Genomic DNA, 15,030 nt, shown 5'->3' with positions numbered 1-15,030 from the left:
GAAATGAGGGAACCAATGAGACGCAAGATTCCAGGCGAGTGCTACGCGTGGGGAACCTACATTTCCAGGTTAACGGAATAGCGGGATTTGCCAATAAATTGACCTAATGTGAGTGAAATGCTGTCATCGTGAGGAGAAGGGACGTTTGTTGGACTGCTCATTCATGGTGGTATTTCCTCACAAACACTAACCCGGCTGTATGTGTGCGTTTACAACGTGTTGTGTTTGTCGCTTGTTAGCAATTTGATTGGAATTGCATCGTGATGACGTCTTCCTTAAGCACAAGCACGGGCATTACAGCTGTACATGTGCAGACAAGCTAGTCAAGCTACATTCATTCCTGTTTCTGTCTCTTTTGTTCACTGGCACAAAAGGCACATGCTCTGTGGTGGTAAAATACAGTAAGTGTGGAAGGGCCATATGTGCTTCTTTGATGCTGAATCAGTGGACAACGTTGCTCACCTTCCACCAGGCGATGTCTCAAGTGTGGTGTGCCGAGTCCAGGCACAGGTTAGTAGGTACCATGTCATCGTTAGCCTGAACAGAGGGGCTTGGCTTGCAGCTAATTAGCTGAGCTAACGTTTTAGCTCAGCTAAGTAGTAGTAATAGTAGTAGTAGTAATAATAGTCGTAGTAGTAGTAGTAGTAGTAATAGTCCTAGTAGTAGTAGTAGTGACACTGGCAGTGCACAACATTGGCAAGTTGCATAGCTTGAGGTACAAAAGCAACATGCCCACTTTTTAATGTAAAATGCAAATCATTTAATAACTCATATATTAATAAGCCGTCAGTGTATCAATGCCTAACAGTTACAAACCTAACAGTTTTTAGTAGAACGCGTTTTTTCATTCTTCAGGTAGGCAAGGGGTGTCCAAAGTGTGGTCTGGGGGCCATTGGCAGCCTGCAGCTCCTTTTTTATTGGGCCGCAGCATATGGTAGAAAGATAATTAAACAAAAAAACCCAGCAAAAATGGGGAAAACAGAGATAAAGGCACGAGGCAAAAAGAAAAACTTGACTGTTGACATTGTTGCCAAATAATAACACAAAACTTTGTCTTTAATTATACTGTATGTTTTGTTGAACCTTTTAACAAAATATTTTTAAAAAGCACACAAATATCAAAGTGGTCTTTTCAGTATGCCGCAATCGATGGAAAAAGTTTGAACACCCCTGAGGTGGACCAAATATGTAGGTGACAACAGGGACGAAGGAAAAACAATGAACCGGCGACGTCCAATAATTGTTCATTGTAGACAGCTGAAACCACCGGAGTCAAGCAGTTGCACAGTGACATACATTATGGCTACATTGTTGCCTGCCCACTGCAACTATTTGATATTTTGGGACCAAAACTATTTGTTTATACTGTGTTTCCTCTTATAATGCTTTTTACTTGAGCTATAGTAAATGTAAAATGTCATATCTGTTAAACTTTATACCACTTGCGCACCTGCCAACATCTGCATTTGAAAAAATTGAACTTTTCCTAGAGAAAACAAATAATAACTTCAAACTAATATGTGTTGTGTCATCAAATCTCCTTCAGGGCAGATGAGGCATCTGTAAAAGCTGTAATAATTTTAAGAAGAATTTTTGCAGCATTCTGAGCAGAAATACATTAAAAAATATCATTTCACTCTTCAGTGCCTAAGAGATGTGGAAGTATTTTGCTAAAACAAACATTTTGCTTCATGTTAACAAAATAAAATGAAGGAAAAAAACAAACTTTTTTGTGTGGAATGTTAGCACAGGTCTTCTATTTCACCATCTAGCCAGCAATTTCTTGTTAAACACAATGATATCATTCCAAGCTCTTTAAATATAATCCAAGCATGTTTCACACCTTGAAAAAGAATTTCAAGCAGCCCAATGAAGAACCTGTTTTGTGCCAACAGTCTTTGTAGCCAGTCTGGTAATGCTGCAGAGAGGGCCCCTATGAGACCCAGAGTGCGTTCCCTAAGCAAACACGATGATACCACTTCATGAGCTCTCGTGAGCGCACGGGACGCTCCAGCAGGCTCATTTACATCGGTCTTGCTCAAAGGCACAGATGACTATTTATGAAGATGAGTTCTTTACATCGTCTAGTAGCTACGTAGAGGGGAGGAATATGACCCGCAGGTGCTCACCACCGCCATCATCATCATCATCATCATTACCAAACACACCATGGCCTCATGCACACACTGGTCACAATAATAGGTACACCTAATGAGATCCAAAATGAGACACACATGACGCATTCTGCCTTTACAATGATAATGATGCTCACTTTTGATTGGTCCACTGGGATGTTTTAATGCTATTCTGATATAACCACATGTGACCGTGAGTGCAAAAAAACACAAGCACATCCCCACAAAAACTCACTTATTACGCAAACAAATATGACAAAACAAAAGAGAAAAAAGGCTCTGTGTAATTTGTCTCTCATGCGCACCATTCAGCGCTCCGTCTCACAGGAGCGACACTAGTGCCACTTGAGGTAAACAAACAAATATGTATGAATATTTCATTTTCTCCAAGTACACAAAAGCACAATATGGTGGTGATTATTTATACAGAATCATCACTTATGCATTACTTCATCTGGCTAATTCTCTAATCATATGTTGTTTTTGTCATCTCATTTAGCGTCTCTGCTGCGTGACTAATTCCGTGCAACTGAATGTAAAATATAACCTGCTAACATTTCGGGATCACAGGTGTGTATTTTTGGCACTGCGTCCTATCACAAAGGTGTTTCTGAAAGTGTGTCTTAACAGTGCTGTTTGAGCATGCCTCCTTCACGGTGCCCCTACAAATAATTAATGATGAGGGAAGATCATTAAAACGTTATCATTGCATTGCAACATCTGAAGGTATCGGCAACAGATGGCAGTAAAACATTGTGCACCGAGACGCTTCTCAGCAGCTGATGAAGGCTTATTATTCTAGTCGTATCTCATAACCTTACATGAAGAACACCATAATGTGGAACCTGTTAGTGGTGAATTTATAATTTGCAGGTCACTTAGCACCTCACTCGATCAATGGGAAGAATGGACTCTGAAGTTTCATACCTGCGAGCGGAGCGTGGAAATGGGCCACATGGATAAAATGTACAAGGTCAGCACCTGTTAACTTCTCCCTTGTAGATGACTACACCATATTGGGCTCCTATTAATGATCATGTATAATTTGCAATTATCATATGACAACAAAGGAAAATGACTGGAATACTTGTTCAATTAAGTGGAGATGAGAGCCTGGCTTCCAAAGCCAGGCAAAAAACTTGTTGCAAACTAACAATGCCCAATAATATCGTCCAATATTGGCATAAAATGAGTTATCGGATCACGGAATCAGAGAAACCTTGATATTACACGCATATTTTGCACCACATAGGGATGTGCGGCTTTCCAAATTGCATCGTTGTTAACAGTAGGACAAATAGTGTTATCTGTGAAATGCATCCAGTTGCATCACATTAAAAGAAGGTGAGGTGAGAAACACTATTGAATTCGAGAAATAACATGACAAAACAGGAAGGTGTTGTTCTCGCTCCCACATGGTGTCTTTGGGAACGGTCACGTCAAGAATCATGTCTTCAGTGAAGGTAAAAGTAGCCGTAACCTTAAATGTTCATTTATCCCCTTCATTCATCATTTATACGTATTCATTTATATGCATTTTGAATTGTTTTCTGCATGTAAAACTATAACTGTAAACTATAAAAACGTGTTTTGTGTTAATGTTTTTGTCTTTCTGGAACAGATTAATTGGATTTACATTATTTCTTATGGTGAAAATCGAAAAGTGATTCAGTTAATGTCTATTTGGTTAGAGTCTGACCTTCTGGAACAAATTATTGATGCTATCCAAGGTTCCACTGTACTTACATACAAAGCAACCAAAAAGGTCAAAATATGTTTTTTATACTGCCTGCTGAGACTCACTTATTAATTCCAACCATACGTACTGTATAAAACACCACTAGGTGACAGTACTGCTTGTGAGCAAGCAGGCTGCTGCTGAGGCCCATCAGGACCTCGTTACCACGAGTAAAGAACTTGGGCCAAAGAGTGTAACACGGTTTCAAACTTGTGTCAAAACCATGTAGACCCTTACATAGCACATGCTTTATTGAAAACCTCCCATTACTGAGCATGTCGCATGGCGCTTCCCTAAAATAAATAGTTTTCTCCAGGAATCATGCCATGATTAAAGCCATTTGGAGAGCCCTAAGGATGGCTTCTGTCAATTGTTGTAGACTAAAAAGGTAATCAATTGTCTTTTCCTAATTACAGCTCCACATTGCAAAGGGAATGATCTGGCTATTATTCACTGGAACACTAATTACAGTTGTCATTACTTTAGTTTTGACTTTCCTATAATCAGGGATTATAGTGTGATTGTCTATGTGGGTCTCTATGTGCTCATCTGATCTGTCCATCCTTTTTCTGGTCAAGGTCAGCATTCAGTCCCACACCTAATATACTGTACATATTGCTAGGCTTGACTATTTACATCTGTCTTTTCAAAAGGGAAACAAACTTCTCGGTGGCAACAGAGAAAAACAAATATGCCCCCCCCCCCATACTGTACAGTATACACAATAGTGTGAAAAAGTGTTTGCCCCATTCCTGATTTCTTATTTTTCTGCATGTTTGTCACACTTAAATATTTCAGATCATCAAACAAATGTAAATATTAGTCAGCGACAGTACATCCGAAAACAAAATGCAGTTTGTAAATGAAACTTAATTATTAAGGGAGAAAACAAATCCAAACCTAGATGGCCTTGTGTGAAAAAGTGATTTCCCGCTGCCCAGAAAGAAAGTAATTGAGATCTATCAGTGTGGAAAAGGTTCTAAAGACATTTCTAAAGCTTTGGGACTCCAGCGAACCACAGTGAGAGCCATTATCCACAAATGGCAAAAACAGGGAACAGTGGTGAACCTTCCCAGGAGTGGCAAACCAAAATTACCCCAAGAGCTCCGTGATGACTCATCCAAGAGGTCACAAAAGACCCCACAACGACATCCAAAGAACTGCAGACCTGACTTGCCTCAGTGAAGGTCAGTGTTTATGACTCCACCATAACAAAGACACTGAGCAAAAATGGCCTGCATGCCGGAGTGCCAAGACAAAAACCACTGCTGAACAAAAAGATCACTAAGGTTTCTCTCAATTTTGCCAGAAAACATCTTGATGATCTCCAAGACCTTTGGGAAAATACTGACGAGACAAAAGTTGAACTTTTTGGAAGTTGTGTGTCCCATTACAAAACTCTTGAATCTTGAATTACATCTGGCATAAAAGTAACGCAGCATTTCAGAAAAAGAACATCACACCAACAGTAAAATATAGTGGTGGTAGTGTGATGTTCTGGGGTTGTTTTGCTGCTTCAGGACCTGGAAGACTTGCTGCGATAAATGGAACCATGAATACTGCTGTCTGCCAAAAAATTCTGAAGGAGAATGTCCCACCATCTGTTTGTGACCTCCAGCTGAACCTAACTTAGGTTCTGCAGCAGGACAATGATCCAAAACACACCAGCAAGTCCACCTCTGAATGGTTGAAGAAAAACAAAATGAAGACTTTGGAGTGGCCTAGTCAAAGTCCTGACCTAAATCCAGAATTGTTGTAATTCAGCCACATTGGAGGGTTTTCCAGCATGAATCGCTTTTTTAAGGTCATGCCACAGCATCTTTATATGAAAGATTATTGGACCCAACTTCCTCCACAGCGCTGTAAGAGACTTGTTGCAAGTTATCATAAACGCTTGATTGCAGTTGTTGCTGCATCTCGACATAGACAGCAGCCGTTTGACGCCCTGGCACAACATGAAGCTCCATTGTTCCATTGAAAGAAAAAGCCCAGATCATGATAGCACCCCCTCCACTGTGTCATGTGGAAATCATCTCAGGTGGGATCTCTTTGTCATGACCGTAACGTTGGAAGCCATCAGGACCGTCAAGGTTACATTTTTTCTCATCAGAGAATAAAACTTTCTTCCACCTTTCAATGTCCCATGTTTGGTGCTCTTGTGAAAATTCCAAACAATTTTTGGCAATTTTGTGGCATTGAAGGAGGCAAGGCCTTTGAAGACATTTTTTGTTCTTAAAACTCTTCTCTCGTAGATGCCGTTTCATGGTTATTGGACTGCACTCGGTACCAGGATTAATTTTAAAGTGTTGCTGTTGGTTTTATGCTTGTATGGACTGGCCCCATTGTACCTGTCTGGCTCCTGCAGCCTCACTCCCCAGGTAGGGCACTGAGGTCTGCAAATAAACTGCTCCTGTCTGTCACCCGCTCTAGACCCACCACTAGAGGGGACAGAGCCTTTTCTGTGGTGGCGCCAAAACACTGGAACAGCCTCCCCCAGCACATCAGAGCTACGCAAAACCTTGCTGAAAAACATCTTTTTTCACTGGTGTTCAAAGATAAAGCAAGAACATAGACTTTCTGTTTTGTGTGTTTTAATTTATTTTAGCTAAATTTGCTGTCTATGTGTTATCATAGTATTTTTACTAGTTATTGTTTTTACTGCTTTTATTGTTATTGTCTATATGGCTTGTGCAGCACTTTGGTCAACTCAGGTTGTTCTAAATGTGCTATATAAATAAAGATTGACTTGACTTAAGTAACTACCTTCATTTGGGCCAATATCATCCCCTGTCTTGACGGATAGCCAATTGGATCCTTCGGCTCACAGCCAGTGAAAGATTTTTGGGTCTAGCACTTGACTTTTTTGTTCCATAACCCTCAGGATCTTTTTAAAAAGTTTCAATGTTTTATCCGTCCAACCTCAGCAGCAGTGGAGCGCTGTGAGAGGACTTGCTTACGCAGCTCAACAATCCGACCGTGTTCTAAAAAAGAAAGCTTTTTTGCTTATTTTTTTGTGTGAATGAAAATAACATTATGGCAGAAAATGACATTGAATCCACATTTTTGCAAAGATTTTTGGTCAGCTGATGAAGAGCCTATTTCACTTTAATGGTTGTTTGCGATAAATTGCTTACTCAAATGTTTTCCCATTTTTTTCTTTTTGCATTTTGAAGCTCCTTTAGATCCAACAGTGCAAAATGTTAATTCTTGCAATTTTTCACCTGGTCTTAAAATTTTGAAGGTTATCGACACTTTCGACTCAGTTTGGGCATATTCACTGTGGCGTGAATTAACTTGTGTTGCCAGCTATTTTGACAGTAATGGTGGTTTGTTGAGTCATTTGACAAGCGAATCTATATTACTTTCCAACTTGTACACCGACTACTCCTAAGTTATATCCAAGTTTCATTTCTTGAGAAGCTATACTGTTGTAAAATGCTTGCTGAAATGTGAGAGGTGACTTTTGAGACATCCCATAGTTTGCTATCAACGCTATTTAATGTATTTTAATTCAAACCAAATGAAGCAAAACAGCGGCGACGTCATCATATAAAGAAATACTCTAGTGAGTCAGACATATAAATGAGAGTGAGACACAACTGTCATTTCTCTGCACAAAGACAAAAAAATGGCATATATTTGAATAATGACACCTGCCAGGAAGCGGCGGCATGGAGGGAAACGTTATTGTGTATATTGCCTTGTGCCGTGCATGTTTATCTTTGTGCACACATATAAATCCATCCACAGCTCATGCTGAACACAGTTTTAAAATAGTAACATACACAAGTCCACCACTTGAAAAAACTACTCAGAGTGCTGTAAGCCGAAAATCCCCAAAGGGAGACCTTAGCAACATCAAAAGCCAACAACAAACATGTCCTCCCCCAAGGAAAAACGACACTGGCTCCCTGTTGTGCAATAATATAACGGTGCATTCATGGCCTTTTGTCTTGTCGACTGTAACATTTTCTATTAGACCTCCAGTGTTGACAAATACAATGACACATTTCCAGGGAGAGGAAGGGGAAAAAAAAACATCTGTTTGCTATTTATGGTAATTGTGGGCACAATTTATATCAGTTTGTCTGTTCATTATGTGTTCTTTCACTGACATACAAACTGTACTGTTATCAGAGAAGTAGCGTGAGGTTCATGGCAAGTGTTTGCATAACTATTCAATTCAGACATCATGCCTCTATTTAATGGCAAAAGACCACAAAATACTGTAGCATAAAGACATAAAGATCACACTATTTGAGTGGATATCTGCTTTGTAAATATAGTACAATACAATTTAAATGTTGCCAGTCATATAAATAAAACACAAATAGCTCGCTTGTCTTTTGTTTTTGTCAAAGTAGCCCTAAGAGTGATGAAGAGACTACTGATCTAACCACACATTAACTGCCACAACGTGCCGCCAAACCCAGAAGAAACCGAATTGTCAATGAGATTTGGTGACAGAAAAAATAAAAAAACAAACACAAGAACTTTGGAAAGCGTTTTTCTCACCTAAAGTGTGTTGGTACAGTGGAAGGAACATTTCAAACGTCAGAACAGGTGCAGCAGCTGTGTAGATCACCCACCGGAGGGCTTTTAATGTCATTTAAATAGACCCGCCAACGTTGTTTAATGTGTTGATTTGCACTCATCCTTCCAACTACTTGTGGGAGCAATTATGTCATTATAAAAACTGCAGCACATAACAGCCCAGCATGGATAAACAGCAAAGAAAGTGAAGAGTCATTTTCTTCACAGTGCTCAATGGGATATTGATCCAACACATCCTCATTTAAATGACAAAACAGGTTGATTGAAAGCCATTCTCATAGTGACACTACTCTTTGTGACTCTTTGGGACCCACAATAATAGCAAAGGTAAGCAAATAGAGCAGTGCACAGCAAGCAATGTATGTTTTTTTTTCCCTGCAAAGTCTCACTCACTCCACACATTTCAGCAACCATTTTTAGTACAGTACAGCATGTCTTTTCATGGGGCAATACTCTAGAAATGAAATTGGGACACACTTTAGAGTAGTCAGTGTACAACTTGTACTGCGGGATATATTATATGTTTATGGAAATACTGCCTGTGTTTGTTTTCTTTTATCTCTATAACTAAAGTTCATCATTAATCTGTTCCCAGAGGTCAGAAGAAAAGCAAAACGTCCAAAAACTGAGGCAATTTTGGCCCACAGGAAATAATGCACATCCAATTAATTCCAATTAAATACATTTTATAGAGAATAATTATACATTTCCATGTAGAAAACAATGTGATATCATTAAAAATGACAAATGGATGAAACTTATTGTTGATGCATACTTCCCGTACATCCTGGCGAGACTGAATTCAGAAGTGTTTCTCACCTTCTTTATCAAATGGCTGACACTCACAACTTTCTTTGGCCCCATGGTGGGTAATTTAAGAGTCACACTCAATTTAAAAAATGTGTCAGCAAGGGTGCTTTGTTTGTTTGTTTGGCAAAATCATACAGTACAGGGCAGACAGACTAGTTTGTTACGTGTAATACTGTAAAAAAAAAAAAAAAAAAAGAGGCAAAATTTATGCAAACATTTTTGCTGAAAACCAAATCTTATAAAAACTGGGGCGTATGAAACTGAGGTTTGGCCATACAGTATATACAGTATTATATATTTATGCATTCACTGTATACTGTATATTTATAGCATGGTCCCTTGAGGAAATATACTATGGTGGTTGAAACGAGCTTGTGTAATTAGCCATTTAATTGTTTACAGGCAAAGGAGTAAGAACTGAACTCTATTTAAAAGCAGATTAATTCTGTGGGGCTAACTCTCGTCCAAAAAAAGCAGGTCATCATTGCTCAGACATCACCGCATGATGTCATGTACTCATTTGCATATGAATGAAACCACGATGAAGGATAAAACGGAGGCACAGCTCAGCGGCAAGCCCTCTCCCTCGTCTCCACTTTCCGCTGGTTCAGACTGAAACATTGTGATCTCTTCTATCTGGATTAGACGTGCAAATGCATGCAAATACGTGTCAATATTTTGGTGAAACAAATCTGCTGCTAAATGCCTCACTGTAAAACCGTATTTCCCGTGTAAGCTGATGGCTATATTTGCTCTGTACCGCTTTTTAGGAATTTATACATTTTTACCCAGGAAGATGTGGCTGACAAGCATGCCAGGTTGGTAAAAGTCATGACTGCAACTTCCTCCAAAACTGGAAGAGGAGATTCCAAAACTCTGGACAGTGGAGGAAAAGAACGAAAGTAGAGACAGGAATCCGAATTCCATGTTCCTCACTGATGTGACGAAAAAGAAAATCACTAATATTGTCAAGAAATGTAAATCAAAAACATCAACTGGTTGTAATGGAATCGAAATGGAAACGAAACGGTGGTGTTCTTGGGTTTGAAAAAAAGTGTAGTTTGGACAGCACCTGTAAATAGCAGTGCCAATTTATTATCTTTATTGTTTTTCTCATTCTTGTTTTTAGGTTGGGGAATGAAATATTTCATACCCACTCATTTGTTTGTGTGCGTGATTTCATTCTGTATTCCCAGAACATGTTTTTTGTACTGCATTTGTTTCATGCTAGTGGCGTGTTATTGGTGCAGAGATCAAAGCCATTGACTTACAAAGGTTTAGACGGAGGCGCTTTAAAATGTTAATCACTGCAGTGTTTAGCTCATTTGCCACTAGTGGCTTTAAAATATTCTATTTTAACCTAGCAGTCTATATTGCCTTGCATCAAATGGCAACTAAATACTTTCGTAAGTAATGAAAAGAGTGACGTGAAATGACGGCATTGGAATAGGAGAAAGAAACAATTCCTACCGGATTGTCACTGGTATCCATCGGTTGTTGTTGATGGTTTGGCTGGCTTCCACGTGAAGAACACGTTTGGCGCCGCATCCAAGTTCAGCAACAGGGCTTCCGTCTTGAAGGAACACGTGAAGGAAGGCGCCACCAAAGTTCTGCTCCTGAGCTGAGTTAAAAAAAAAAAAGCAGTGGCAAAACTATTTTTAATTTTATTAATATTGGCAGTGGACAAAGTCTTAAAATGATGAAGCTCTTAATGGGACTATGCAATGAGTCCCCTGACATTTTATTGTACGATCTGTTCTAGCCGGTTGTGGTGTTCTTATATTTTTTGGTTGAAAAAACGTAATCTTGAGCCAGATGTATATAATCCCTTTAATAACCCTGGGCCAAGGTCAGATTATGACCAAAATTGTTAATGTATGATCAAGTTTTAACATTAGAGAAGTCCAACTTGAATTGGAAATTGCAATTCATTGAAATATTGTGGCAAATGCCAACAAAAACAAATGAAATTAGTACCAGACCTCAGTTAATACATTAGAGGATGCCATTGCAGTTTAACTTCATCATGGGGCAATGCCAGGATATCAATGCTACATCATTGCTTTTGTGTCCATTTTGCCATTGAAAATAGATGTTTGCAGAGGTGTGGACTTGAGTCACGCGACTTGGACTCGAATCAGACTAGGGTCACAATTTTGATGACTTTGGACTCAACGTGACAATATCATCAAAAACTTGACACTCTGACATAAATGACTCAGGACTTGCTTGGACTTTAGTCTGATGACTTGAAAATACTTTTTCGGTGACTGTGTTGATTAAAATGTGTCCCCAACTAACATGATTGTTATGAGGTCATTTCCAGCAAGACAACATATTTTCCCTTCCAATCTGCCTCATTGATTGACGTCCAATCAGGTTTAAGACCAAACAACGAACGTGTGGATTACAAACATTCTGAATGCACACTTTTTTTGTGACTACGTTTTATCACACTGGTCTGATTTTTATTTTAAAAAGAACACTATTCAAAATGAATTCATTGTATTTGTAAAAACTGAATAGATTGTTACATTGTTAAAATGGTAGTTTATTTGGTAAACACAAAACTGTGTTCATGACTCAAAAATTTCAAGCCTATGACTTTGGTCTTGACTTGGACTCGCACACCTTTACGTGAAACTTGACTCGGGACATGAGATTAATGACTTGAGACTTACTTGAGACAGGCAAAACACTGACTTGTTCCCACCTCTGGATGTGCGCATTTATTGACACTGAAATAAGCAGCGTCACTGAAAAATGTGCTGCTGAAAAATAAAACAAACTAAAAAAAATACAATAATTTTTCGGATATGTTTTAATATTGTGACTGTCAGTCTTCAGAGTTCCCCTTCATTTTCAGTGAGTTTTTCATTTTTCATTGTTGTTGTTTTACAAAAGTCAACTTCCCTCTTTACTTCCTACACCCTTCAATTCCACACCAAAACACTGCCATTAAGTTGAAAGTGAAAAAAATAAAAGTAAAAGTCAAAACCAACAATGTTGCAATTGAATAGCAAAGATACAAAAAAAAATTAAATTAAATTAAAAAAAGACGGACATAAAAGGGAAATCTGAAGACTGCCTTGAAAAAACCCCACATCGGAATCTAAAAAGTTCAAATATACAATAAAAATTATTTTTCATTGGACATTTTTCAGTGGCAATGCTTGTTTCAGTGTCACTACATCTTTTTCCACAATGCCAACATTTTTCGAAACTTTAATGACAGTGTTCTGGCACCAAAAAAAAAAAAAAAAAAAGTAAGAATAAAACTAATTGATATTGTTCTGCACAATATAATTACTTTAATTGCTAGTCTGTCAACATAATAGCATGTACTGTCGGTAATGTTGCTTCAAAACTCCAACAAAACTAAATAATTATTCTGATTTCAAAAAAGAAAAAGATTAAAGAGAAAAATTTTTTATGTACACTTGGTTTTCTGATAAGTAGGAGTCCTTATTTATAAAAGAAAGATTTTTGTAGTTAGAGCATAGGAAACCTGTTTACAACCCTCTAAATGTGGTTTTTAACATTATTAGAACCCTCTAGACATAAAATAACACCCCTATTGTCAACTTTACACTCGTAATACCCAATATAGAAGACATAATAAGAGAAAATAAGCCATTTAATACATAAATAAGACTAATGCTCGTGTGTGTTATAAATGTGTTCCCTCGGGGACCTGGAAGAGAGGAAGCGACGACGGGGGTTCACAGTTTCAGCTTTGCGTGCGTTATGGCTGCAAAAGTTTTATTTGAGATTTTGTATTACGGATTCTTGCCCCTGTTGTGAGATAATTCAAACCTACAATAAAAGCCTGTTATTCCGGCGATCAAGTCTGGTGCTTGTGTGTCTCACTGAACATTACAGTAACACTACTGACACCTAGGGACCAGTGTAGAATACAACATTTCATCAATGCCTGAAATCGTCTTTTAAATGCCTTATATTATATTTGCTTTGTAGTTCATTTAGTCATTTTTATGCTTGAAAATGCTTAATTTAGGCAAAGAATACATAACATTTGCTGAATTTGCACATTTCTGACAATTTTTTTGACTAAGCCACAAAACAACATGAGTTAATATATTTTTGAAAAACCGTGATAGAGTGAAGCCGTGAAATTGTAATTGCAAAGATTTCAGAAATGTGCACAGCCCCCTCTCCTCTTAACATGTCTTCTTTACAGAGCATCAATATTTTACTCAATTTTCCAATTTGTTTACATTAAACCACAGTGGGACATTCAACAGCGGGGCAGTGCAGTGGAAGGCTGCTACTACAGCGCTAATCCCCCAACACAAGGCAGCAGGATGTACAGTAAGGTGGAGGAAATAGGATGCATGCTAATCCTGACCTCTTCTCCAAGAAGACATAAGCGACATGAAAAGGTGAAGACAGAAAGAAATAGCTTACTCAGGGCCTCTGTGAGGGGACAGCTACTATTGTTGTGGTTCCATAGAGGCACACTGCAAGAAGAGGTCATGGGGTCACAGCAAGGCAACACAAGACGTGTTGACCACTTTGATTTCATCATGACACCGATGACAGAGCCAAGGCACTTTGACGAATCGGACAGACCACTGAGGCTACAATTTGGACAAATGGGTGTGTGCCGTAGAGACAAGTACAGTATGTCTTAGTAAGGCTCCTGCCATTTGTGATAAAGTGATGGCATGGCTGCAAAAACGAATAGACATAGATCGGGGAGAGACTCGTGCAAAAGCTGAGCTTGTTGTTTTCAAGCCTGATGTGACAGCTCGCAACAATTCCTCCAGGATAGGACGGGCATCCAGAAAATCCCCCATCTTTTTTGTCACAAAGAGGCCATGCTTAGCTTAATACTGAAGTCTGATAATGCCTGTTATAAGCTGACTTGGAGGTCTTCCTCATCATAAGCTGAGACAGGGAGGCTCTTAACTGTGAAATATTATCTGAATGGACTGCAGTCAGAAAATCATGTTCAGATAATCCACAGTCTTCTGTACGACTCCTCCTCAAAGATGAAGTAGCATGACAAGAGATAGCAGGCGAGAGTGCCTATTAAAAACAGCTGTTAATTGCCTGCCAGGAATTATTTGGTATTATTAAGAGTGGCATATGCAGTGGTTAAAACTAAGTGCAAAATACATGTAAATCCCTCATATTCTTTATTTGTGACCAAGCATAAAGCTGCAAATTGACTAGTATCACGACTTCATTAGTAGTAGGTCAGAGCTTGACCAAATGTCTTGTGTGTTATGAAAGTCTCACCCTAATGAAATTCATATGCCATTTTCTTTCTTATGACTTTCTAAATATAGTTTTTAACATTACTTGAGCCCTGTAGAAATGAAATAACACCCCTATAGTCACCTTCACACTATTATGATATTATTATTTGTTTAAACCACAGGGTGCAGTTTACGGGATCACTGCAGGGGCATAAGAGATGGCCGCTGCGAGCATAGCAAGCTACCGAGCTAACTAGTTAGTCTCTCCAGTTTACTTATTCTAAACTTAAAGTATTTCAAACAATGTAGGAAAGAAAGACAAAGTCAAGCCAAAAGCCCAAAACTTACCACTTCCACACGAATTGGGAGGATAACTTTTTACTCTTATCAAGTCAGACATGCCGTGGCTGACACCATGCAGTGTGAAGGTAATGTAGTATAATTTCATGTCTCATCAGTGACCAGAATATTACATACAACTTGTCTTTCAATATTCTTTTACTATAAATAGGCCATAGTCAACCACGAAACAGCAATCATTTATTCATTACGGTAATTCATTTTTAAA

At 38.7% G+C, this 15,030-nt stretch overlaps 1 protein-coding gene across 13 annotated transcripts in view; it reads right to left on the bottom strand.

Moving 5' to 3' along the window:
- Positions 1-15,030, bottom strand: part of eys (eyes shut homolog) — a 259,527-nt gene that overhangs the window by 43,356 nt on the left and 201,141 nt on the right. For all 13 annotated transcript variants that reach the window (XM_054798574.1, XM_054798573.1, XM_054798572.1 and 10 more), the window contains one exon: positions 10,708-10,858. In XM_054798574.1, coding sequence (XP_054654549.1) covers positions 10,708-10,858 — 151 coding nt within the window. The remainder of the gene's footprint in view (positions 1-10,707; positions 10,859-15,030) is intronic.

This window comes from Dunckerocampus dactyliophorus, chromosome 14 (genome assembly GCF_027744805.1).
Source record: "Dunckerocampus dactyliophorus isolate RoL2022-P2 chromosome 14, RoL_Ddac_1.1, whole genome shotgun sequence".
Classification (NCBI taxonomy): Eukaryota; Metazoa; Chordata; class Actinopteri; order Syngnathiformes; family Syngnathidae; genus Dunckerocampus; species Dunckerocampus dactyliophorus.
Note: the sequence above shows the minus strand (reverse complement) of the source record. Positions and strands in the feature narration are given on the sequence as shown.